Below are 25,278 nucleotides of genomic sequence, written 5' to 3' on the forward strand. Positions count from 1 at the left end.
ACAGACAAATACCCCCCTCCCTTTTTACTAAACCACGATAGCAGTTTTTAGCGCAGAGAGCTGCGCTGAATGCCCAGCGCTGCTCTCGACGCTCATAGGCTCCCTGCGCTAAAAACCTCTATTGCGGTTTAGTAAAAGGGGACCACATTGTAAAATATAGACAGCAGATATAAATTCAGATACATTTTGATCACTAAATGTAAAATAAAATCATTTTTCCTACCTTGTCTGGTGATATCATGAGTCTCTGGTTGCACTTTCTTCTTCTGACTGTGCATCCAATCTTTCTTCCCTTCTTTTAGCCTGTATGCTTCCTCTCCTCCTGACCTCATTCCCCCCCCCAACGTTTTCTTCCTCTCTCCCTGCCCTCTCTTTCTTTCTCTCTTCATGCCCCCTTTCTTTTTTTCTGTTTCTCTTCTTTCCTTCTGTTTCCCTGCCTGCCCTCTTTCTCCCTCCCTGCCCTCCCCCAAGCCACTGCCACTGCTGCTGCCATCGGATAACAGGCCCCCAAACTGCCTGCCGCCGGCCAAGCTCTCCCTGCTTCGGGCCGACCAGCATTCCTCTCCCCGATGTCAATTCTGCCGTCGGAGAGGAAGTTCCGCTGGCCAGAACTTCCTCTCCGACGGCAGAATTGACATCGGGGAGAGGAAGGCTGATCGGCCCAAGATCGACCTATTGGGAGAAATGCTGCCGGGTCCTGCCTTTGAGGAAACAGAAAGTAGGCAGGACCTGGCAGCAAGAAGAGCAAATCGCAAGCTTCACTGACCTGTCTCCCACTTTAGCCCGCGAACGGGACTCTAACATGTGCGTGTCAGCTTCCCTTCTCTCTTCCCCCCCCCCCCCCGACATAACTTCCAGTTTCAGAGGGAAGAGAAGGGAAGCCGGTACAAGCACACGTTAGCCCCCGGAGCATAAGTTCTCCAAGCCGTTTTTTTTTTTAAATGTTGAGCAGCGGCGGCAGCAGCAGAATTCAGGAGCGGTCCAGTCAGGAGGGGAAAAAAAGAGAAGGGAAGAAGGGAACCCACTCTGCGATCGACTGGGGTCGCCTGAGCGAGCGACCTGTCGATCACGATCGACGTATTGGGCACCCCTGATTTAGTATATCAAGTTCTTCAAGCTGAAATAAATGATATTCTTCTCTCTGGTCATGCTGGGATTTGGATTACTTTGCAAGTGACACTGGACTCTAACTCCTCTCCAGTCTAGCGATTTAATAATGCTCTACTTGCCCACCCTCAGTTTTCTAAGGAGATTCAAGTAAAAATTCAGGAATTTTTCCAACTGAATAAGTCAGGATGCCTTTAAAGCGACTATTAGCGACATATTATTGCTTATTCTGGGCAAGAATCCAAAGCTCTACCTGGTACTGTGCTTGTGTTCCAACTGCCGAAATCTCCGTTAAAACCTACTCCAGCCCATCTACACCCTCCCAGCCACTGAAGCCCTCCCCAGCCCATCCTCCACCAAACGGCCATATACAGACACAGACCGTGCAAGTCTTCGCAGTACTAGCCTTAGTTCAATTTTTAATATTATTTTCTGATTCTAGATCCTGTGTTCATTCCACGCTTCTTTGAACTCAGTCACAGTTTTACTCTCTACCACCTCTCTCGAGAGCGAATTCCAGGCATCCACCACCCTCTCCGTAAAGTAGAATTTCCTAACATTGCCTTTGAATCTACCACCCCTCAACCTCAAATTATGTCCTCTGGTTTTACCATTTTCCTTTCTCTGGAAAAGATTTTGTTCTACGTTAATACTCTTCAAGTATTTGAACGTCTGAATCATATCTCCCCTGTCTCTCCTTTCCTCTAGGGTATACATATTCAGGGTTTCCAGTCTCTCCTTATACGTCTTCTGGCGCAAGCCTCCTATCATTTTCGTCACCCTCCTCTAGACCGCTTCAAGTCTTCTTACATCCTTCGCCAGATACGGTCCTCAAAACTGAACACAATATTCCAAGTGGGGCCTTAACAATGACCTGTACAGGGGCATCAACACCTTCTTCCTTCTACTGGCTACGTCTCTCTTTATACAGCCCAACACAATAAGACATCTCTGGTTGAGTTGACGGCTTTGGAGAAGGAAATTGTCAATCTGGAAGCTCAAATTGTCTCTCGATGGGATGCTAATGTGTTATCTCGTCATAAAGCTCTTAAAGATATCTTTATATATAACGCCGTGTATTGTGCAGGTGCTAATAAAGCTGGGAGGATATTGGCAAATCACGTAAAGACAAAAAGAAATAAAGAGGGGATATCATCTATTCAGGATAACAGGGGAAAAGTACTTATTAGTCAGCAAGATATTACAAGTCAATTTTTGCAGTATTAGCAAACTTATACTCTTCAGAATATGATCCTACACTATCTCAAGAAGAGGGATATTTGGCCTCATTAAAAGGACCAAAGTTAACTGAATAACTTTTAGAAACTCCCATTACGGAGCTTAGGACAGCGTTGGGGATCTCTGAAAAGTGGAAAATCACCAGGGAATAATGGATATATAGTTGAATTTTTCAAATCTTTCCAAGAAACCTTGCTGCTAGAATTGTTACATCTTTATCAGACTGTTTTATCAGTAGGAAGTATTTCTGGGTCGATGGCTGAAGCACTCATGGTGGTTCTTCCTAAACCAGAGAAGGACCCAAAGTTAGTGGCCAACTACAGACCTATTTCCTTATTAAATTTAGATGGTAAATTGGTTAAAGTTCTGTCCCTCCGCCTATCCAAGGTATTACCTAGTATAGTGGGTATACATCAGATGGGTTTTGTGTCTGGTAGGCATTCTTCTCACAATACACGTCTGGCATTACAACTTATATCTTTAGCCAAGACAATGGAAAACCGGCCATTTCCTTGGACGCAGAGAAGGCAATTGATAGAGTTATGTGGAGGATTGGTATGGACACTGGCTTTATACATATGGTCAAAAGTGAATCAGTAGCAGCGAACCTAAGCGAAACAGGGCCTGTCGGGAGTCTGAGAAGTGTATTCCTCCCCTGCTTGGAAAGTATATCGGCAGAGGGAGAAGAAAACGAACTGTTTGGATTCAAACTATGCTTGGAGGACAGTGCTATTATTGAGATAAGTGCTGCTATTTGGATTATTTGGACTATAAATGAGAAGGCATTTAAATGATCTTTAAACAAATGGAGTTTTCACTGACCTAGGATGTTTTTTCCTATGCAGCTTTAAAGTTGTGTACGGCTGGCATAGAGGTCTTTCAGGTGAAATTTTCACCGGAAGAAACCGAGGTCATTGCTCCATTTTAACGCAAGTTTTTTTTTTTTGTTTTTTTTTGTCCTTGAAGTTTCTCTCTTTTTTTCCTCCAAGATAGTGAAATTATTGGAATACGTTTAAGTGGTGACCTATTATATTCCTATTGCTAGTAGTTTGTGGTTTTGTCAAAACATTATATAGCCATCCTAATACTAAAATATGTATCAATAACGCACTTACTGAAGTTTTTTCTTTTTCGTGGTGTTAAGACAAGGATGCCTGCTCTGTCCACTACTATTTGACCTAGTTTTGGAACCTCTTCTTTTGGCTATTCAACAATTGGAAGATATTAAGGGTATATCTTATAAAAAAAATCATATGTATAAGATCGTGGCCTATGCCAATGATCTTATGAATATCTTACGAAACCAGAAACACTGGTACCAGCTTGAACCCTGCAATTACCATTAATAGCTCTAAGATACTCTGGAAAACCTGGTTGCAAACAGGCATTAGAACCTTGCAAGATGTGGTGTGTCAGGGACATTTGGTACATTTTCAGACTTTGCAACAGAATTTTGCTTTGCCATTTTCACAGTGTTTTAAATGGCTACAACTCCAGCATGCTATTAAAGCCAGTTTTCCATCTCTTGGTAATCTGAATGAACAACCAAGTTTATCAGTTGTATGCTTTACAGTGGGATTTCAGGACCATGAAGCTTCTAGCTGGTATAAGCTTTTAAGTTTCAAGTTTATTAAAAATGTGTTTGATCGCTTTACATAGAATTCTAAGCGATTTACAATAAAATAAGGGGAAACAAGTAATCATATAAAAACCTGACAAAAGACATGGACACAAATCACAAACTAGAACATAAGGAAATGGAAGAAATACACTTTAAAAAGAGAAGGAAAAAATAAGGGTAACACGAGTGGGAGGGGAAAACCATATTGAAAGGAAAGAGAGGATTAATGAGTAAATGTTATAAAAGAGTGTCCAAGTTAGGATTCAAAGGCATCTTTAAAAAGAAAGCACTTTAGAGATCCCTTGAATTTATCTATACTTTTTTCCTCTCTTAAAAAGGCAGGGAGCGAGTTCCATGTAATAGGTGCTGTGACAGAGAACGATGTATTTTGGCACGTATTACCGTAATTACTTTCAAAGAGGGAAATGTCAATAAATTTTGAGACGCGGAACATAGTGTGAGGTATGAGAAGTTTATCTATGAAACTGGGAACATTTGTTATTTGGGCTTTAAATGTTAAGAGTGCTATTTTATATGCAATTCTGTGTGAAATTGGTAGCCAGTGTGCTTTTTGCAAAAGAGGGGTGACATGGTCAAACTTCCTGGAATTGGTGATAATCTTAATGGCGGTATTTTGAATGCTTACAACCTCTTTTTCTGGCCTTCAATCTGTTTGGTCTAGAGAACTGCAGTGTTCTGTCTCATCTGAAAACTTGAAGAAAATATAGTCTCGAAGGATACGATGTACAGTCTCAGCATCTTTGCGACAAGCCCTTTACTTTGTGCTACAGAGTTTTGTGTACACCGGTAAGACTACAAAAATTGCACACTACCTTGCCCAATACTTGGAATTGTATGATAAATGTGGGTACACTGGATCACCTTCTGTTTTATTGTCCACCGGTTCGAACATTTTAGCAAGAAATTTGGAGTAAAATAAATCGCATACTGGAAGTTCGTATACCCTTCTCACAGTGATATGTGGAACACGTGCTGCTTCATAACCTGGGAGCTCTCCTGAAAGGACTTTGCTCGATTCAACCAGTCGTACACAGATGCCCTCCTTGCGTAGGGCTGCCACTACCACCATAATCTTGATGAAAGCCCACAGAGCTGTGGTTAGACCAAAAGGGAGCGCACAAAACTGATAGTGTTCTCCCAAAATCACAAAGCGAAGGAAACGCTGATGGGAGGCCCGAATCGGAACATGCAGGGAGGCCTCCATCAGATCGAGGGTAGTCGGGAACTCTCCAGGCTGGACTGCCAGAATGAAAGATCTCAGGGTCTCCATGTGAAAAGACAGAACCCAGAGCGCCCTGTTGACATCGTTCAGATCCAAAATGGGCCAAAAAGACCCCTTTTTCTTGGGCACTACGAAGTAAATGGAATACCTGCCAGTGCAAATCTCCCGAGGGGGTACTGGGACCACCGCCTTGAGGTCGAGTAACCTCTGCAGCGTTTGACGAAAAGCCCGCTTCTTCCAAGCTGCCTGTCAAGAAGAGAGGAAACAATCTGGCAAGGACCAGGAAAACTCCAGAGAATAACCATCCCGAATTACTTTCAGTACCCACTGATCGGTTGTGATCTCGGCCCACCTCTGGCAAAACCTCCTCAACCAGGCTCTCACTGGCACCAGGGGAAGGGCCCGCAAGGAGTCATTGGGCTGGGCAGGCAGCGGAGGGGCCTCAGGAGGAATCACGACCCCCCCAGCGGGGACCCCAAAAGGATTGCATGCGTATAGACATGGCCCCTGAAAGGAAAAGAAGCCACACACCCCGACCAGGGCGGAATAGATGAAAATCATGCAAACGCCACTGGGTGATACCACCCCGCAAAGATGGGCGAGAACAGTTCTCAGGAAGACGGGGCACCTTAGAGTCAGTCAAGGCCTGAACCAACTTTTCAAAATCCTCGCCAAACAAGAAAGAACTCCAAAAGGGAAATTTACTAAGCTTAGCCTTAGATGTCACATCAGCCGACCAATCCCGGAACCACTCTGAGAGTCATGAACTTGGCCAAAGCCTGCAGCAGATCATGCATGGCATCCAAGAGATAAGAAGCACCCAGCTCAATTTTAGCAACCAGCTGGTCCATCAAGGACCAGTCATCAGACTCCCAGTCAAGAACACACTTGGACCACTGAAAACAAGCCTGGGTCACCAGACTGCCACATATTGCTGCCTGGACTGCCAGGGCAGCCACGTCAAAACTATGCTTAAGAAGAGAATCCAACCTACGATCCTGAGAATCCTGCAAGGCTGAGCCGCCTTCAACCTACACTGTATGCCAACACATGATGGCTGAGACCACCACATCAACCACAGGAGACTTCAAGGTATCCCTATCGGGAATGGGATACAGCCAAGCCTTGGACCGTGCCAAACGAAAAGGCACTTCCGGCGCCTTCTTTGTGTGTGCACTATATCCCAAATATCCTGATGCAAAGGAAAAGAACGTGAGGCCGAAAGGATCCTCCAAAGCAGGGGGTCCACATGTGGGGGCTCCTTTATGTCTACCTCAAGCGCAAAACCGACGAAACCTGAACAATAATCTCCTGTAGCTCTTTCTGTAAAAAATGCACACCACCAACATATCCTTATCAGCCGGCGTCTCCGCAAAACACATATCCATGTTATCCACTGTTGTCCCCCCCCCCCTCCCGAGAGGTACAAGAGGTACAAGACCTCATCAGGCGTAAATGTATCTGCAAAAAGAAAATCCTCATCTCACGAGACCGGCAGCCTCTTGGACGAAGACAGAGGGAACTGGGCTGGAGCCAATGCAGAGTGGGGCCGAACAGGGCTGAACGTAGAAGACAAAAGCCCTCCGGAAAAACAAGAGATCCCGGGGAAATAAAACAGGACCTCCAGCCACCTGCAAAGTAAGCCTTTTACATTGCTAAAACAAAATCTGGGGCAAATCCCCCTGGCGACAAAGCAGGACTCACTGCCAAAGCAGGAGACCCAGCACAAACCTGTTCCTGTCTCTTTAAGACAGGGGGAAGGTCACCTGAGGCCACAGGCAAGATGGCAGCGCTTTCTGCCGAAACTGGCAAAAAACCTTACGAAAAAAACCTTCCCCGAGGCCTGTAGCTGCAAAGAGGCCTGAACAGTCCCAGCCGCTAAAGCAGGCAAGCCAGCAGCCACGGAAAAGGAAGTCCCCAGCACTATCAGCGGTAAGGGAAACCTCATTTCCCTGACCATCAGCAGCTGAGGAAATCCCTGTGTGGGCACTGCCTGATGCCGACTTGCGGTGCATGTGCGAAGGGGAACCCTGCTCACCAGCACCCGAAACCGACAAGGATTCCCCTTTGCGGCAGCTGGTGCACTTCATGCACACGCCGGCCGCATCAACTGCGCGCCTGGAACACAATGAGCACTTTTTCAGCTTAAAAGTGTTCATTGTGAAAACCACTACAAGGAAAAAGAAAAGTGCTGGCTAGCAATAAAAAAATCAATTAAACTTAATTGAAGGCTTCCCTTCAGACCCACACTGCCTCAGGACTTTTTCTCCTTCAATATAACTTTAATTTACAATGGAACAGACCCCACTGGTTCTCAAAGCTACATGCCTTCCCAGTAGTTGGTGGCAAGGCTTACAACTGAGGCACCTCTAAAGATAAAAATTTAGGGAGGTGGGGGAAATGGGGGGAGGGAATCGACCAGCAAGTGTGGCACCCTCGAGGTCAGATGGGCCCCTAAAAGAGTCCCCTAAGCTCAATTCGGCACCACAACCAAGGACAAGAAGGCCAATTTAAAACAACATTCAATAGCCCTACACTCAACCAAGGAAAGACTGCACAGGCTTACCACCTCCACCTGTTGGAGACTGAGAGCATACTGATTGTGCTTGGGACTGCACAGCCCACTTGTACTACAGCCAGAAATTTGTGTCTCAGTCTCCACCTGCTGGTAGTGGCGAGCTATTACCCATCAATTTCTGTGCCGTATAGAGGGACGATAAAGAAATCCATGTTGGCTTTGTCTCATTAATTCACAGAATTAAAGTAGACTGAGTATTAGGACAGAAGACAGACTAGTAGCTCCCAATGTAAACTAATAAAATCAATCTTATTAACACTGGGGTAGATATTCAGTAGAAACAGCTCCTACCTGAATAAGCCTGGCTCACCATGTCATACCCAGCTCTTCAGCTGCACTTAACCAGAGAATGCCGCTGAAAATCCAATCAGACTGCCTCTGCACTATTTGGGCAGTAACAGAGCAGTCTGGAGGTGTTTTCTGGACATTAGAGTGTTTCAGGGCTGCAGAATTGAATTATAAAGTGACCCAGGACTTTTGGATATTGGTCATAAGTGGGAGTTACCAGGTTAGCGGCAATCTTCAGTCCACTATCTAGGTAACTGTCCTAACTTTATCTGGGTTGAAAATCACCAATCCTCAGGTAACTGTTGCTGCCAGCTTTATACTCGGATATTCAGTGCCAGTACCTTGGTATGACCCAGTGAAAGCCCACAGCTGGCAGTGTTTACAAAATGCTGACTGCTGGCAGCTGGATATTACTCCTTTGTCTTTATATTATGTAATCACTGCCAAACAGTCTATCACCATGGAAAATCACAGCAACGGAAATGAGGCATTTTAAAATGACAGGAAATTAGATTCAACAGAGAATACATCCAACAACCACAAAACACAATGTTTGGCTACCTAATAACAATACTTATTTTTACAGAGATAATGGACATACTTGGCCAGATTCAGTAAATGATGCCCAAATTAGGCTCCGTTATGATCCGTGCTATGAAAGGACACTCAGTACAGAACACCATTTACAGAACCTTCCAAGTTTTAGTTTTCAAAGGAACTCCACTATTGTATTTGTCATCAATTAAGATCTTGGGTGTCACCACAGATACCTCATTGACATTTCATTCACACATCTAGTGTAGTTTCCTCTTCTTTCTTAAAGCTTCATCAGCTCTGTTCAGTTAGGTTGCTCCTAAGTTGCAACTCACTACGGATTCTCTTACACTCTTTGGTTATCTCTAGGCTGGATTACTGTAATTCTTTATTAATCGGACTTCCTCAGTACCAATTACTCCATCTTCAGCTTGTACAAAATACAGCACTCTGGCACCTTTATTGTCATTCAAAATATCATATAACTCCTATACTTAAATCCAAACACATGCTTCCGATTACTTACAGGATATCATTCAAATACAACGTCCTTACTTTTCAGATTCAGTCTTCTGGCCTCCCCCTGTTCTTGTCTAATTACTTGAGCCCCTATTCACCCAAAAGGGTACTTCGTTCTTCCCACCAACACTTGCTGTTTGTGTCATCTTTTAGACAGATATTTCTGGAACTCTCTACCACTACACTTAAGATCTGAAAAATCACTCAAGACATTTAAATCACAATTAAAAGCCTACTATTTTAAAATGGCACTCGATCGATTGAGATACTCAGTTATGGGTGGTTTGTTATCGGAGGAGGGCATGGTGTGGAAAGGGGGTAATTTGGTTATTGGTTTATTATTCTGTATTTGAAAAGCTGATGAAGGTGTTGGTGGATTCCATGTGCTGTATCGCCTTGGATGACTGTTATTTCATTGTATTATTGCTCTATTTCTCTGTCTTTTTCTAAGTGCTTTCATCAATAAAATTGTTTAAAAAGTAAAATGGCACAAGTAAAACTCGACACAAGTAAAACTCGACCCAAGCTCCTTATAGTTTTTTTTTTAACCCCTTTACCTGTTTGTTTGTTTTCCAGCCCCTGTTTGCCTATTTGTGTCCAGTATGTTAACTAGTCCCAGTCTCCTTACCTTGTCTTTCCTTATTGATTTTTAACTTTTGCCCATTGTTTTTAATTTCTGTAAACTACTTTGGCTTAACTATTCTTGCTAAAAATTTCGGTATATTAAATAAAATAACTGTAACAGTAGCTTGGAGCACTTCCATGCCTAACATTATTGTATAGGATTTATACCTGTCAAAAACTAGTGTAAATACTTGTACTCAACTGATGACAGTCAGATGCAAGGTTGGATTTGCACATCCAATTTCTGGAAACACCCCCTTCTGAGTTACACGCTATGGAATTTAAGCACGCATGCTATAGTAGGGTAGATGAGTGCGTAACTCCTAATGCATGCATTTGCAATCTGTGCCCAAATTTGGGTACACATACAAAATCTAGGAGACAGAGCACATTACAGTAGTGAATGGCTACCTGAAGCAATGGAAGCAGCAGAATTGAACCTTTGCTTTCCTGGTTCCCCTGCCACTAACTGCTATGCTACTTTCTCTCACCTTATAAGAATGCTCTGGACAAAGCTGCCCCAAAAAGCTTACAGACAATGACAATGACAAAATGGATGGAAAAACAGAGAAAACCATATCAAATGGGGTAAATATGACCCATCATGAAACAGACAACGTAAAGGCCACATCAATTGCTTAGAGGTGCTTCATGTGCTTGCCTTGGACACCAAGTAACTAGAAAACTAACCTCACGCTCTGTGCTCCAGGATGTACTTTGTGCTCCTCCCAGGCTGCCCTTCCTTCCCTGTCACCTCCCTCTTGCCTTTGAAACGATATAACCTGTGAAACCTCATTCTGTTAACCAGGGACCACAATTATGGAAAATTCAATAGCTTGCTGAAGACTTGGTTATTTCAACATACTTATAATTAGCTTGCCCTACCACTTTCCCAGGATCTTCACCAGCCCCCTCTTTCCCTGTTCCCAACATTCCATTTCTAGATTATTCTCATTAAACTTTCTTTCCTACTAGAATCTAATGTATTCTTTTCCTCCCTACTCCCCCAACTGTCTCTCAGTAATGTATTTCCTTTGTTTCTATGATCAAATTTGTTTTATGACTGCAAATTTTCTAGCAGCACCTAGCTAGAAAATTAAAATAAAATGTAAAAAAAATAAATAGAAGACTGAAAGGAGTTTGTCTGAACACGTAAAGCACAGTTACTTACCGTAACAGGTGTCATCCAGGGACAGCAGGCAGATATTCTCACACAAGGATGACAACACCGATGGAGCCCCAGCACGGACCCTTGAAAAGTGAATCGCAACTTTAAGTTTTAGAAAGTTTGCGATCAACTTGCACCGCACATGCGCAAGTACTTTCCCATCTGACGTAGGCGCACAGTCCCTCAGTTAAGATAAGCCAGCTAAGAAGCCAACCAGAGGAGGTGGAAGGGTTGTGAAGAATATCTGCCTGCTGTCCCTGGATATTCTCACACATGGGTGACCTCCAAGCTAACTAGAATGGGATGGTGGGAGAGTTGGCCTTTAGGAAAATAAATTTTGCAATACTGACTTGCCGAAGTGCCCATCTTGTCTGAAGAAAGAATCCAGACAACAATGCGACGTGAATGTATGAACTGAGGACCAGGTGGCAGCTTTACAGATTTCCTCAATAGGAGTAGATCTAAGGAAAGCAACAGAAGCTGCCATAGCTCGGACTTTGTGAGCTGTGACATGACGCTCCAGGTGCAGTCCAGCAGAACAATATACAGGCAGCTACCCAGTTGGAAATCGTTCTCTTGGAAACAGGATGCCCCAACTTGTTGGGATCAAATGAGACAAAAAGTTGGGGTGATGTTCTATGTGGCTTTGTCCTGTCGATGTAATAGGCCAAAATACATACACGGATCAATTTATAGATTATCCAACCCACACTTAAATATATAAGCTGGCAAAACGGGGGGTACCCAAACGTTGGCTCCGGCTGGAAAACCACTAAGAAAAGTGTTGTTGCTCTTGTATAAAATATATATTTGGATTATCATACAATTGATGAAATTAAATAACTAACCAGTTAGTTAGTTTTTCAACTATTTTTAAAATATTAGGCGTCATTTTTGACCGTAAACTTTCCTTTCATAACCACATCAGTAATGTCATTAAGTCATCATTCTATAGGCTACGTCAAATTCGATCTGTTTCACAATTCCTTAACAATAATTCACTTAATATTCTTATCCACTCTCTCATAATATCCAAGATAGATTACTGTAATGCACTCTTTAAAGGCATAGCTAAAAAAGAAATCAAACGTTTACAGATCATACAGAATACCTCGGTCAAGCTTATCTTTAAAGCCAAAAAATTCGACCATGTCACTCCACTTCTTAAGGAAGCCCATTGGCTTCCTGTTACTCATAGAATCATTTATAAACTCAGCTTGCTAACTTTCAAATCTCTTTCTCTCAAAACTCCGGCTTTTATATATAAATCATTAATCCCTTACACCGCGAATAGAACATTAAGATCTACCGACCAACATCTACTGTCAATCCCATCTCTTAAAATCATAAACACAAGACGCCAATATATTTTTTCTGTCACTGCTCCCCAAACCTGGAATTCTTTACCTTACCACTTGAGACAAGAAGTCAATCTAGAGAAATTCAAAAGTAACCTGAAAACCTTTCTATTTAATGATGCCTTCATAAATTAATAATAATTTTATCATAAATCAATTTCAGGACCAAGCTTCACCCCTTCCTCATGTTCCTTCCCTAAATGTGATCCCCATCTTTATTTTATATTGTAACTTCTTGCCTTCTCTTTCCCATTTGTTTCTAGTATTGTCATTTTTTGTCTTAAGTTCAGTCAACTATCCTCAATGTATTACTATGTTTATAATGTAATTTTTAATGTACATCGCTTTGAATTAAGAAAAAGCGATTAATCAAAACTGAATTAAACTTGGAAACTTGGAAACTTGGAACTTTTTTGCTAATAAAGATTTCAATAAATTTATAAAGAATATAATCAAATTTGTAGGTAGGAAGGAGGTTGTAAAGTATATGATTACATCACATGCATTCAGAATGAGGACTTGAAATAACATCTAAGTTATAAGAGGTCTCTTTACTGAGAATTATACATATTTATGATACTTCAACCTCATTACAGATCCTGGGGATGAGTTCTATCTTCAAATTCAAAATAAGTGGGTTAATATATTAAACCATTCGTAGTTTGAAACCCCATTTTGCCAGTTGATGCAATAGGCCAAAGCACGTTTAAAGTCCAGAGTGTGCAGCGCTGTTTCTCCTGCATGAGACTTAAGGAAAAAACTGGAAGAACAATAGACTGATTGAGATGAAACTCCGTGACCACTTTCGGTAGAAACTTAGGATGCGTGCGTAGAACTACTTTATCATGGTGAAAAATTGTGAAGGCTAGATCTGCCACAAACTCACTGACCCTCCTGGCAGAAGTGAACGAGATAAGAAAAACAACTTTCCAGGTAAGAAACTTTGAGATGAGCTGATGCCATTGGCTCAAATGGTGGCTTCATCAACTTGGAAAGAACTACATTAAGGTCCCAGACTACAAGAGGAGGTTTGAGAGATGATTTCACATTGAAAAGTCCTTTCATGAATCTGGAAACCAAAGGACGAGCAATAAGAGGTTTTCCCTCGACTGGCATGTAAAAAGCTGTAATAGCACTGAGATGGACTCTGGTAGATGTAGATTTGAGTCCAGAGTCAGACAAATGAAGAAGATAATCCAACACAAAGTCCACTGTCAAGGAAGTACAATCGTGATGATGAAGAAGACACCAGGAAGAAAACCAAGTCCATTTTTGTTGATAACATTGTTGTGGCTGGTTTCCTGAAGGCGTCAATCTAATATAATAAAATGGTAGGACGCGCATGCGCACTAAAAAAATCGTGTTCCCTGATCCCGTCGCGGAAACACGAGTGCGCATGCGCACCTACTACGTCACCACAGCCTGCTCTTCACCTCGCGCCGCTGCAGGCCCCACACTCGCAACTCATACATCCGCTGCAGCCTAGCAACTCCGACCACAACCTTCCCCCCCTCAACCGCCTAGGAGCTGCGGCAGGGGCTTTCAGGACAGAATATGATTACCATGTTTCTTTAGGCAGCCCCGGTTGTTTACTTGGATTCAATGTGAGCCGGGTGAGGAAGGCCGTCGCAGCCTCGCTGCTAGGTAGGGGGACAACAATCGCGCTTATGCTCAAGCCGCCACCACGACTCCTCTCTTGAACCGCACCAGGATCGAGAGAGGAGCTGCGGCAGGGGCTTGAGCATAAGCGCCATTGTTGTCCCCCTACCTAGCCGCGAGACTGCGGCGGCCTTCCTCTCATGGCTGACGGCCGGCGAACCCTAATGCTGATATTGAATCCAAGTAAACAACCGGGGCTGCCTAAAGAAACAAACTTTCACGGTGCTTGGCCCGCCAAACAATTCCTGCCGTTGCCGAAATTTGCCCCACCGTTCCTTCCCTTCCTCCATCAGGTACAGTTCAGCTCCGCCTATGTTAAAAGGAGCTGCTTTGAAATTGGAGCCCTGCTGCCACCATAACACGTTCCCTCTGCCGCGGTCCCATATGTCAGAGAAGGGGCGGGACCAAGGCAGAGGGGAACGTGCTACGGCAGTGGCAGGCCTCCGATTTCGACGCGGCTCCTTTTAACATTGGTGGATTCACTGCACCTGATGGAGGGAGGGAAGGAAAGGTGGTTGTGCACTGTTGAGCCCCTCTTTGCCCTCAGACCCTCTCCTAACTGCTCCCTCCTGTCTCAGACCACTGGGGGGAGGTGCCTGTCTTCAGCTGCCGGGATGGAGGGAGGGAAGAAGAAAGAAGGGGCCCTGGCAAACGAGTTATCAAAAGCCAACCATAGCCTGGGACCCCTACATGATATGAATAATGACCAGACAACAAAAGGTAAGAAAAATAATTTTATTTTCTGTTTTGTGATTACAATATGTCAGATTTGAAATGTGTCTTGAGGGAGGCTGCTGCCGCGGCTTTGGACAGAGGGGTACCATTTTCGTGGGAGCCGGCCTTCGGAGAGGCTTGGGACGTGGGGACAGATGCGGGAGGGGCTGCCACTGCGAAGGGCTTTGGTGGGGGAGCCAGCCAGACCGCGAGTGTGGGGACGTTGTAAGCACGGATTGGTCAAGGAGCCGCCGCTGCCGAGGCTTTGAAATTGCTCTCCCACCGTCACTCCCTCCCGCCCCGGCTCTGCCTCTGCCCAGGTTCAAAAGCAGGAGAGGCGGTCATCTAGCACCCGTTAATCTAACGGGCTTAAACACTAGTATTACATAAAGGCTGAAAGAGATGTAACTAAAACAGATTCAGCCCGAGAAAAACCAAGCTGTCAGGTGTAATGAGTGCAGGTTGGGATGCAGAAGAGATCCCTGATGCTGAGTAAGCAGAGTAGAAAATATTTTCAGAGGTATTGGCTCTATGGAGCTGAACTGAAGTAGAAGGGAGAACCAATGCTGCCTGGGCTACCGAGGAGCAATGAGAATCATGGTGGCTGACTCTCGTTTGAACAGAGTCTTTAGTATGAGAGGAGTGGGCAGAAATGCATAGAAACATGGCTGTCCAGTCCAGAAGAAAGACATCTGCTTCCAAACGGTGAAGAGAGTATAGTCTGGAGCAGAACTGGGGCAGCTTGTGATTGTGGGGAACTGCAAATAAGTCCACTTGTGGAGTGCCCCATTGAGCAAAGATTGGATGAAGAGCTGCAGAGTTGAGAGTCCATTCGTGAGGTTGAAGAATTCTGATGAGGTTATCTGCTAGGGAATTCTTCTCTCCTTGAATGTAGACAGCATTTAAGAAAAGATTGCGAGCTGTCGCCCAAAGCCAGATTTTCTGTGCTTCCTGGCATAAGAGGAGAGAGCCCATGCCTCCTTGCTTGTTTATGTAGTACATTGCTACTTGGTTGTCTGTGCGAAGGAGGACTTGAGGGCACAGAAGATGTTGAAAAGCCTTGAGGGCATAAAGCATAGCTCCAAGCTCTAGGAAATTAATGTGAAACTTCCGTTCTCTGGTGGACCAATGACCGACCCTGGGTTTGAAAGCCATCCATATGTGCTCTCCAAGCATAGGGAGATGCATCCGTCGTGATCACCTTGAGATGAGGAGGCAAGTGGAATAGGAGACCTCTGGATAGATTGGAGGAGGTCATCTACCATTGAAGCGACTGTAGAAGAGATGATGTGACAGAGATATGCTGTGATAGCTGATCTGTCACTTGAGACCATTGGGAAGCAAGAGTGTACTGAGGAGTGCTTAGTGGAGTTACGTGCACTGTGGAAGCCATATGGCTGAGGAGAACCATTATGTGTCTCGCAGAGATGGTCTAAACAGTGAACATCTGCTGTCCGAGGCTGAAGAGAGCATGGATCTGATCTGGAGGGAGAAATGCTCTCATGAGAATCGAATCTAGTATAGCCCCAATGAACTGAAGGCGTTGAGACGGAATGAGATTGGATTTGGGGAAATTGACTTCAAATCCCAAAGCTTGAAGAAAGGCAATAGTCTGAGATGTTGCCAAAGCCACGCCCTGAATCCAAGGAGCTATGATCAACCAGTTGTCCAGGTTAAGGAAAGACTTGAAGACCGTGGGATCGGAGAGATGCGGCCACTACAATTAGGCACTTTGTGAAGACTCTGGGAGAAGATGCCAGGCCGAATGGAAGGACTTTGTACTAATAGTGACGCTGATTCACTTGGAAGCGGAGATATTTTCGGGAGTATAGGCTTCCTTGAGATCCAGAGAGCATAGCCACTCATCTTGATCCAGCAGAAGATAAAGCAGGGCGAGGGAGAGTATCCGGAATTTATCCTTGACAAGAAATTTGTTGAGATCTCCAAGATCCAGAATGGGTCAAAGTCCTCCCTTCTTTTTGGGAATCAAGAAGTAACGGGAGTAGAATCCTTGATGTTGTTCAGAGAGAGGAAATTCCTCGATGGCATTTAGGAGGAAGAGGGATTGAATCTCCTGAAGGAGAAGAGAGAACCGTGTAGAATCCGAAATTGACTCTCTTGGAGGATGATCCGGAGGAAAGCTATAAAAATGGAGAGCATACCCCTGTCAATCTAGAACAAAGAGATCTGTGGTGATGAGCTCCCAATAACTGATGTAATGTTGAAGCCGTTCTCCGATCGGCTGTGGGAGAAGAAGGTGAATAGGAACAATGGCTATGCTCCTGAGGAACACATCATAAAGGCCGTGTAGGTTTTTGCTGAGCCTGCTGCTGTTTAGGTTGTTGACGTGGTTGTTGCTTGTTTCCTAGGCTGAGATGGAGAAGGGTTTTTTTTTCTTTTTCTTTCTATTAATTGTAGTTCCAATCCCTTCTTCCGTTTTGTTCCCATTCGTCTTTGTCCTTAAATTGTCTTTTACCTTGGTTTGTTTTTGATTAAATTACATTTTAATTGATATACTGTTATGGCATTTTTGTACACCACCTAGAAGGCTCAAGTGGGTGGTATAATAAATTTTAAATAAACTTGAAACTTGTTTAGCAATATACCTGCATTGATACGATGAAGCAGGCTGGAAAGCTCTAGGAGGTGGAGGCTTCTTTTTCAGCTTGACTAATGGGTCCCAATGGGCAGAAAGCTTCTGAGTGGTCGTGTCCATAGATGGACCAAAGAGCTCATCCTCCAGGCAGAGTACATTGGCCAACTGATCTTGATTAACATCAAGCTCAGAAACACAGAGCCACACCAAGCGTCTCATAGCCACCGACATGGCTGCTGCACGAGAAGTGAGCTCAAAGGTGTCGTACGTAGTGCGGATCAAATATTTCCGCAGTTGGAAAGCAGAAGCAATAAATTGTTGAAAAGCTCAAGACTTGCGTGATGGAATGTATTTCTGAAAAGATGAGAATTGTTTTTATCTGGTGTTTTAAATAAAATGAAAAATGAAAATTGTAATTTGCAGCTCAATTGGCCAACATGGCATTCTGATATAGGCATTTGCCAAGCCAAATTTGTCCTTCGCCCTACCCTTTCTGCCAGGTGGGATACTAGCTCCTGTAGATTTCTTTAAGGTGGATTCCACCACTAAAGATTCATGAAGGAGTTGAGGTTTTGCAAAGCCTGGGAGAGGAACCACTCTATACAGAGAGTCCAACATTTTAGGAGCCACAGGAAAAGAGAGAAGCGTTTCCAAATTCTTATAGAAAGTCTCTCTCAAGATGTCATGTAGCAGAGGTTTTAGCAGATTTTTAGGTGGCTGGTCATAATCTAAGGCCTCCAGGAACTGCTTGGAATATTTAGAGTCTGCTTCCAGAGGGATGGAAAGCTCTTCAGACATTTGGCAAAGAAACTTGGAAACAGAGGACCGTTCCAAAGTAGGCCCTTGTGGAGAACGTCGAGGTGAGGCTGTAGAATCCTCATCTTCTGAAGAGAGTGATTCCTGCTGAGTCCCCAAACAAATCAGAATCATGAATGGAAAGGTGACGGTGTCAAAAAAATGGTGCCAAAGTCTCCAGATGCTTGGTCTTACTAGTGACTTTGTGGGACCGCACTGGAGTCGCCTCCCTGGATGTTTGTGTCGAAGACGATTGGTGCCATGGAGTGGGATCAATTGACTCCCGTGTAGATGGTCTCCGCACCGGTGGAGCATCAATTAGAGGTGCGGTCAGTGTTGCTATCTGCACAGACTGAACTGCCTAGAGAGCCAGTGTCGACTTGGCCTGTACAGTCAGTACTGACGTGGCCATAAGTTGGGCTGGCACCAGCATTTGAAAATGCTCACTCAATTCCTCCTGAAGCAATTTATCAATTTTTTGCTTAAGGGAGAGCAAAGGTACCGCTGGCTTCTTCGCTGATACCTCTGGTGCAGCACTCCAGTCCAGTGATGAGGAAGCCGATGTCGAGGCACTCACCGAAATCGGGACCGGGCGCTTACGGGACTTTTTTTGAGGTCAGCATGACTCGACTCAATGCCATTTTGACCTGAGTCCCAGATAAGTTAGCTTACCCACAGGAGGTTGTGACACCGGAGATGTTTCTGCCAGTGTTGATGTATGCGGTGTCATTTTGGTCAGCGCCATGGATGTCAGTAGTGAGGTCGGCTCCCCCTCCATAGCGATACCAAACAGTAGTTTCTGTTGAAGAAGAAGGTTTTTCAAAGTCCTCTTCTGAAGATAAGAACACCGGATACAGGTTTCCAGGCGGTGCTCCGGTCCCAAACATTGGAGACACCAGAGATGTGGGTCAGTCACAGAAATGGGCCAAGCAGTGACTGCACTTCTTAAATCCCGTCTGCGGGCATGACATCGATGGGAAGACCGCCTTGGCAAAATTGAAGTCGGAGGCCAAGGTGATAACAACAGGCCCCACCGGGCTGTACCCGCGAGAGAGAAAAACAAAAGAGAGGGTTTTTGGGTTTTTTTTTTACCGGAGATAAACTAATGAAATAAAAAAGAAAAACAACACAAAAATGACTGAAAAGTCACTGACACGAGAGCGGGAAGGCAAAAAAGTTTTCAATGACCGTTGAAACACATCTTCTTAGCTCCGCGGAAACTAAGAAACTGAGGGACCGCGCACCTACGTCGAGCGGGAAGGTACTCATACATGCATGATGCAGGTCGATTGGGAACTTTCTAAAACTTAAAGTTGCAATTCACTTTTCAAGTGTCCGTACCGGGGCTCCATCGGTGACGTCACCCATGTGTGAGAATATGCTACCTGCTTGTCCTGGGATAATAAGATCTACTCACAAACTCTTAGACAGAGCTATGAAAAGGGGAAGAAGGGGATAAAAAGAGAAAGTCGTAAGATGAGGCAATTGTCCTACCTGAGGTAGCTGCCAAAATAAGCCACAATGTTGGGGTGCTGGCAGGCTTTCAGCATGTTAATTTCCTGTTGGATAGAGGTGGTGTCATCACCTGAGAAAGAAAAGGGGGGACAAGTTGGAGCTGTCTACATGAGCCCAGGGGAAAGGAGAGAGAGGATAAGAGAAGACCAAAGGGCAGTCAATAGGAACTGGGAGAAGGGACTTGAGATGGGATGGGAGCTAGTAAGAGGGGGGCCTAGGTTTTTGCAGAAGCTAAAAGAACATAAATTGGTTCTAAATATGTCTAAGTCTAACTATGTCTAAATATGTTGTATCTCAGTCGGCAACACCTCATCTAGATCCCTTTTTAAATAATTGTAGTACAAAACTAGTAAAGAGCTTCAGGTATTTGGGGATTATAATTGAGTGTCATTTAAATTTTCAGGAGATTTCAACCGTGGTTGCTAAAGGTTTTGGGGCATTAAGACAGCTTAGAGCCATTTGAGATTTCCTGGATGAGAAATCACTGCATACATTAATTCATGCCTTTGTATTATCACAGTTAGATTATGGTAATTTAGTATATGCAGGCATTGGGTTAGGACAGTTGAAGCGCAGAATACTGCAATTGGATTATTAGGCCGGGCATATATTCGTGATCACGTGACACCTTTCTATTTAAAATTCCATTGCCTACCAATGGAATTTAGGATTAAATTTAAGATCCTGATGTTGGCACATAGAGCATTATTTCAGCTACAAACTTCATAGCTTTCTAATTTGGTGCTATTTTATGCCCGAAGGTGTTTATTACGATCTCTGAACGATAATAAGGTTCCTCACATCGCGAAGACACATCTTGCGTCAACTAGAGATTGTGCATTCTTTTATTTAGTTCCGTGGTTATGGAAAAACCTGCCCATAGACTTGAGAAAAGAAGAATCCTATATAAATTTTAAAAGACACTTAAAATCACATTTTTTTAAATTGGCTTTCCCAAATTAGAAAGGATTTAGGGACTGTGATCTGTGTTTATATAATGGTTGATTTGGTAATGGAGAATTTTTAGCTGTCTGTATAAATTATGGTTCATTGAGATTTGAATGTTTTACTGTTTTGTCATTAGAATGGTTTTTATGGAGATATAGTTTGTTATATTTATGAAGAAATTTTTTTTTTTAAACTTTTGCTCTTAATCTTTCCTTTTCTATTTTTAATGGAGTTCTTTTCTTGATGAATGTGATTTATGCATTGTAAACCGCTTGGATCCTTTTAGGCCATTATGCGGTATATAAAGTTTTTAATACACATAAACACATGGTTAACTACCTTTAGCACCACATTTTGAAATACTTACCAACTACTCCAAGCCATGCTGTTAAGGTCTTCTCTATATAACACTGAATGAGCAGCAGCTATGCAACGTCACCTGGCCTAGCAGAAGAGCATGTTAGCCAGACACATGTATGGGGTATGCAGAGTATCTGCTCTGATACTGGAGGAAGGAGGAGCTCGAGAACAGCCTATACCAGAGCCAAGAGCCACTGTTGGTAAGTGTGTGTGTGGGGTGGGGGGTAGAAGTCAGATACTGCTAACCTAGGAGGGCGGGCGAGGGAGGGGGAAGAGAGGGGAGTAAGAAAGGATATAGTGCACAGGGAGAAGTCTTTTCCAGGCCCCCTATCACTACTGCCCTTTTCCTCCAGTTCTACATCCTTACAAATAGTCCAAATAGTCCTACCCACAGTGACTATGCTGATGGGCACCTAAGGGATAAATCCAGCTCTGGAAGAGAGCAGAAGCCAAGGCACTGGAAAGGGAGATGGTTTGATATTCTTCCTCACCTGGGTCAACTTTGACAATCTTAACAGCAGAAAGATCCCCTGTTCTGGTATTCCGTGCCTGTAGTGGGAGGAAAGAGGGACAATGAGTAAGGAATAGAGACAGAAGAGAGTAAAGCGTGAACAATGAAGGGTGAGTTGTTAAAAGAGTGAGCTTGTTCCAACATATTCAAGGAAAATAAGCTATAGAAAACTGACATGAAATTTAGTATTCAGGGCTTTTCATCTTATAACAGCCTGAGACAGGGAGTGAGTAGCATCTACTCAGTGAAAAAGATCAGTGAGAACAGGAACTGAATAAAAAGCAATCATCGCACAATACTTAAAACTCCCTAAAATGGAACAAGGCCAACAGGTGGCTTGACCATACATTGAACTCCATTTCATACAATAAGCTTTAAACTTGTGGTGTTCCTCCTGCTGAGATACAACAGCCCCATCCTAACTCTGATGAGTGCTCCAGAAAGATTGTTACACATAGACAGAGCTTTGAACAGGAAGGCAAGGAGAGAAAATGTCTTATTCTACCCTCTCAAAACTAGATCATTAGCATGTTTGTGATTCTTGCAGGCCTATCACTCCTCTCCGACATTACCGTCATAAGTGGTATGGAGGGAGGGAACATGACGGCGGCTACTACTAATCATTTCTATAGCACTACCAGACATACGCATCACTGTATATAAAAAAAAAATAGAAAAGAGAGTCCCTGCTCATAAGAGCTTACAATCTAGTCAAGACAGACAAACTGGAAAAGTAGGTGCATCTATACACAGTGCTAAGGTGGGGGAATTACAGAGAGAAAGATAAGAAATGTATTGGTTCTTAGCAGGTGGGCTGGAGTTTGGAATTGAAAGCAGCTTCAAAGAAGTGGGCTGAGGGCTAGATGCACAAAACTGTCCGATCATGTATCAATGGTCAATAAACCAACCCTCCCTGTAAATATTGGCAGGAGGGATGCCCAGTCCCTTCTGCCACAGCAATCTCCCCAAAACCTCCCCTGCCAGGACCCCACCTGAACTGACCCCTTCCCTCACCCCCCCCCAAAAAAAAAAAAATTGGCAGGAGGGATGCCCACTCCCTCCTGCCACCAGATAACCCCCTAGCCCCCCCCTCTCCCCTATACCCATTCAAGAAGTAGACAGCAGGGCCTTAGGCTCCTGGTGCATCCCAGGATGCACCAGGAAGGGGAAGGCCTGCCATTTTGGAGTGGCAGGCCTGTAAGCAGGAGGGACTGGGCATCCCTCCTGCCGTTTACTTCTTGAACAGGTACGGGGCTGGTTCGGGGGAGGGGGGAGGCCAGGGAGGCATCTGGTGGCTGGAGGGAGTGGGCATCCCTCCTGCCAAATTTTTTTTATAGGAAGGGGAGTGGGGAAGTGGAGGGTCCTGGCAGCAGGAGGGAGTGGGAATTCCTCCTACTGATTTTTAATCAAATACAGGAGGGGGTTCACGGTGATAGGAGGAAGTGGGCATCCCTCCTGCCTCTATTTTGGGTCTGGGAGTCGTGGGGGGGAGAGGCAGCTCGATTTTTTTTATGGGGAAGATATTGTGAGTGTGTAACACATGCACAACATCTGTGCCATTAAAGAAAAAATGGCCAACAGCTGAGTGGCAGGAGGCTGCTTTGGAGCTTCCCAAAACCAGCTGTGCGCATGTGTTAAAATCGCTCTCACAGGGACCAATAGGACAGGATTACAGCTAACCTCCATGCAAATCATTTGCATGCAAACTTGTTGGAACATCAATCGATGTTACAGAATCAGCCAAAATATTGGCCCTTAGTGACCTTGTTTAGATTCCTGAGTCTAGATTTGAATACTGCTAGAAATAGAGCTTGACATACCAAGTCAGGCAGTGTGTTCCAGGCATACGTTGCAGCATAATAGAAAGGATGGAATCTGGAGTTGACCATAGAGGAAAAGGGTGCAGACAAGAGACACTTACCCAATAAGCTGAGTGCCTAGGGCAAGTGGGAAGGAGGAGTGTGGGGAGAGATGAGAGATACTGAAGAGCTGCTGAGCAAATATACTTGTACGCCATTAAGAGGAGTTTGAACTTTATGCGGAAACAGATAGGGAGCCAATGAAATGACTTGAGGAGAGAAGGGATATGGACCAGACAAGCCAGACAGCAAGGAGCTACAGTTATAGCAAAGTAAATATTGGATAAAGCGTTACATATCCAATCTATTATCCCATCTCCAAAGGGCTTTACAATCTACAATGGTTACCTGAAATTTATCCATATTGAGCAGATGTTTATTTAAATACTCATTTGCAACCCATCAGATCACCACTTCATCCCACTTTTTGCCTATGCTTGGTATCTGACAAATGCCACTACCATAACAAACCCCTCCTCCTTTGAAAATATTTATTTATTCAATTTTCTATACTGTTCTCCCAGGGGAGTTCAGAGTGGTTTACATGAATTTATTCAGGTACACAGAAATTTTTCCCCTGTCCATCCTAGTGGGCTCACAATCTATCTAATGTACCTGGGGCAATGGGAGGATTGCCCAGGGTCACAAGGAGCAGCTTAGGTTTGAACCCACAACCTCAGGGTGCTAAGGCTGTAGCTTTTAACCACTGCGCCACACTCTCCTTTTTTCCAGGTCCACAAAACAAGATTTAGGTGTCTCTCATTCTTTGTTTCTTTCTCTCCTCCTCACCACAGCACATATCAACACTATCCCTCATCTACGTGTCTCTGGGTGTAAAAAAGAGAACAGGTGCATCTGGTTCTATGCTTTGCTCTTGTCCTTTCTCGGGGACATAGCCACATTTCCTGTTCTCTTGTGTAACTGACTGGTTCCCCTCCTTCCAACTTCCCTCCATCCCCTTGCACCATTTCCGCTTCCTCAGACAGGAGCAGGCAGGGGGGGAAGTGATGGAGATATCGCACTAAGCGGGACACTGCATTTTTACACTAAGGCCTTCCAGTTAAGCCGTTTGCAGTTTCTGGTTCTTGTACTGCTCATCGCAGACCTAGAGAAATCACTGAACTGCTGTAGAGGGGGAAATAGAAGGATAAGGAAGAGATGCAGAAGGGGAGGATAGATAAAACTCAGAGAGGAGGGGGGAGGAAGTGAGACTGTTTGGGTTTGTACGGCGAGATGTCCCTCTTGGGCGCTTTGAGAGACACAGGAAGCAAAGAAGGAAGCAGCGCTGAGTAGAGGAAGAGACGCAGAGTTGCAGTCGCCTGCCTCCCAAGAGGCTGCTCCGGTCAGGCCATGCATCTATATGGGGGTAAATGTCCGAGACCCGTCCCAGATCAAGACTGTGTTTTCCAACTCTTCCCTCCCCCGTGTAAAGAGTTTAAGTCGTCCGTCTATACAAACAACTACATTTCAGAGATACTTTTTATGGTACAAGAGAATCAGCCGCGGGACAAGCACCCGAAAAAAAATCACCATAACTGCAGCAGAAGCCCGTTATTCCCGAGACCCTCCCCAAGATCCCTTCTCGTCTCCATCCTACCCTCTCGCCCTCCCAGCATCCTTTAGCGTCATCCCCGCCCCCCTCACCTTGAAGACATCCCCGTAGGTGCCACTGCCCACCCTTTGGATGAGCTCGTAATGCTGCAGAGGATCTTGCAGGGAGACATCTCGGAGCGAGGTCGGGGTCTGCAAGCAGCTCATAGCGGGCATGGAGGAGACCGGAGTCGGGACAGAAGCAGGAGCCCCGCCCAGAGCCCTCTCTGGCTCCTCCCTCCCTCCACCTTTCCTGATCAATATCTGTCACCACCCGTGACCGCAGCCACAGAAATGCAGCTCAGCGCTCGCGCTCTTTTAATGTGTTTATTCAGTGATTTAAAACAAATGCAAAAATAAAATAGACATATGCGGTTAAACAAAAAAAAAAAAAAAAAGAGTATTCACAGGGGTTTCCTCCTCCACAGGAAATAAACAGATCAGGCAACTAA

At 44.4% G+C, this 25,278-nt stretch overlaps 1 protein-coding gene across 6 annotated transcripts in view; it reads right to left on the bottom strand.

The window, feature by feature from the left end:
- MAP4K2 (mitogen-activated protein kinase kinase kinase kinase 2) overlaps positions 1 to 25,087 on the bottom strand; it is a 166,674-nt gene extending 141,587 nt beyond the window's left edge. For 5 of the 6 annotated variants that reach the window (XM_033957390.1, XM_033957389.1, XM_033957394.1 and 2 more), the window contains exons 1-3: positions 24,881 to 25,087; positions 21,358 to 21,415; positions 19,538 to 19,628 (exon numbers count right to left, since the gene is read on the bottom strand). In XM_033957390.1, the coding sequence (XP_033813281.1) occupies positions 19,538 to 19,628; positions 21,358 to 21,415; positions 24,881 to 25,003 (272 nt within the window). In that variant the 5' untranslated portion in view covers positions 25,004 to 25,087. Of the gene's footprint in view, positions 1 to 19,537; positions 19,629 to 21,357; positions 21,416 to 24,766; positions 24,822 to 24,880 lie in introns of those variants that run through there. The other variant, XM_033957393.1, reaches the window with a different exon arrangement.
- Positions 25,088 to 25,278: the final 191 nt, after the last annotated feature.

This window comes from Geotrypetes seraphini, chromosome 8 (assembly GCF_902459505.1).
Source record: "Geotrypetes seraphini chromosome 8, aGeoSer1.1, whole genome shotgun sequence".
In the NCBI taxonomy this organism is placed as follows: Eukaryota; Metazoa; Chordata; class Amphibia; order Gymnophiona; family Dermophiidae; genus Geotrypetes; species Geotrypetes seraphini.